The sequence below is a fragment of the Dichomitus squalens genome (genome assembly GCF_000275845.1).
Source record: "Dichomitus squalens LYAD-421 SS1 unplaced genomic scaffold DICSQscaffold_83, whole genome shotgun sequence".
NCBI classification, from domain to species: domain Eukaryota; kingdom Fungi; phylum Basidiomycota; class Agaricomycetes; order Polyporales; family Polyporaceae; genus Dichomitus; species Dichomitus squalens.
Genome location: NW_006766965.1, coordinates 18,065 through 19,560, shown reverse-complemented (window position 1 = coordinate 19,560; position 1,496 = coordinate 18,065). Strand labels below are relative to the sequence as shown.

Sequence of the window (1,496 nt, the reverse complement as noted above, 5' to 3'; positions counted from 1 at the left end):
ATTGGTAGCAATGGAGGAGATGTGGGATGAGTGTTAACGTTCGCCTGTTGGCATATGGCGCATCCTAAGCAGTAGTTCTTGACGAACGACGCCATGCCGGGCCACCAGTAGTCCCTCCGTAGGAGTTCGAGGGTGCCAAATTGTCCTGGGTGTCCCATGAGTTTATGGTCATGGTAGCGTTGGACCATGTCCCGTCGTAGTTCCTCGTCCAAGGGGATGTAGCAGCGTTTCTGATAGAAGACTAGGCCGTCATCGGAGATCCAGTCCTTCAACGTGGATTTCATCGGTAAGATCCCACCCGTTTTCACCGCAGCAAGAGCGTCGAGTACTACCTGATCTGTCTTGAGGACTGCACGAATGCGGTCCGCTAGGCTGATGTCTATCCTTGACACGAACAGATGATCAGGTAGTAGGACGACAGCGTTATTGTCGTTGACCTCCAGGTTCAGATGTTGCAGACGGGATAAGGTGTCGGATTGGACCATACGAGTGCCAGGAATGTGACGCAATTCGAGTTCAAACTGGAACAGGAACAGACTCCATCTAGCCTGACGGCGATTGAGTTTCTGAGCGGTACGGAAGTAGGTCAGGTTCATGTGGTCGGATAGGACTAGTACGGGGTAGGAGCTGCCCTCCAGGTAGTGTCGCCATTCCTCTAGAGCGCGTACTATTCCAAGGAGTTCCCTATCATAGATCTCATAGTTCCGTTGGGCAGCATCCAGGGACTGGGAGAGGTAACCGCAGGGGTGCATGTCTCCGTTGATGTCTGCTTGACGGAGAACTGCGCCGGTGGCAAATTTAGAGGCATCAGATTCGATGGTGAATGGCTTGGTTTTATCCGGCATCTGTAGGACTGGTGCACTGATGAAGCATTGCTTCAGGGTATCGAACACACGTTGCTCGGTGTCTGTCCACCTCCATGGTGTGTCTTTCCGTGTGAGGTCGTGAAGGGGGCGAGCGAGGTCGGAATAGTGGGATATGAAACGACGGTAGAAGTTGCCGAATCCCAAAAAGGACCGGACTCCCTTCACGGTGGTCGGGGCTGGCCAGTGAGTGATGCCTTCGAGCTTAGTAGGGTCCATAGCGACGACGTTGGGTCGGATGATGAGGCCCAGAAATTCGACCTCTGAAACGTCAAAGATGCACTTCTCAGGTTTCAGGAAGAGGTCGTTCTCCTTAAGACGTTGGAGGACTCGCCGAGTACGTTCCGCGTGAGTGGCTGCATCCTTGGAGAAGATCAGAATGTCGTCCATATAGATGACAATCCATCCTTCGTCAATCATGTCCTTGAACAGATCGTCCATCATGGCCTGAAAGGTGGCGGGCGAGTTACAAAGCCCAAAGAACATCACTGTGGGTTCGAAGAGTCCCTTCTTGCACTTGAAGGCTGCCTTCCATTGGTCTCCGTCCCGGATCCTAACGTTGTTGTAGCCAGAGTGCAAGTCCATCTTAGAGAAAAATGGTAGCTCCCTGCAGCTTGTCGATCAGGGTCTGCA

General features: G+C 52.7%; 1 protein-coding gene across 1 annotated transcript; it reads right to left on the bottom strand.

Annotated features, from left to right (window-relative positions):
- Positions 1-2: 2 nt before the first annotated feature.
- DICSQDRAFT_25763 (uncharacterized protein) lies at positions 3-563 on the bottom strand (the record flags this gene model as incomplete). Its single annotated transcript, XM_007370979.1, has 1 exon — positions 3-563. A coding segment is annotated over one exon (561 nt), but the record flags the coding sequence as incomplete, so codon positions are not given.
- Between the last annotated feature and the right edge of the window lie 933 nt (positions 564-1,496).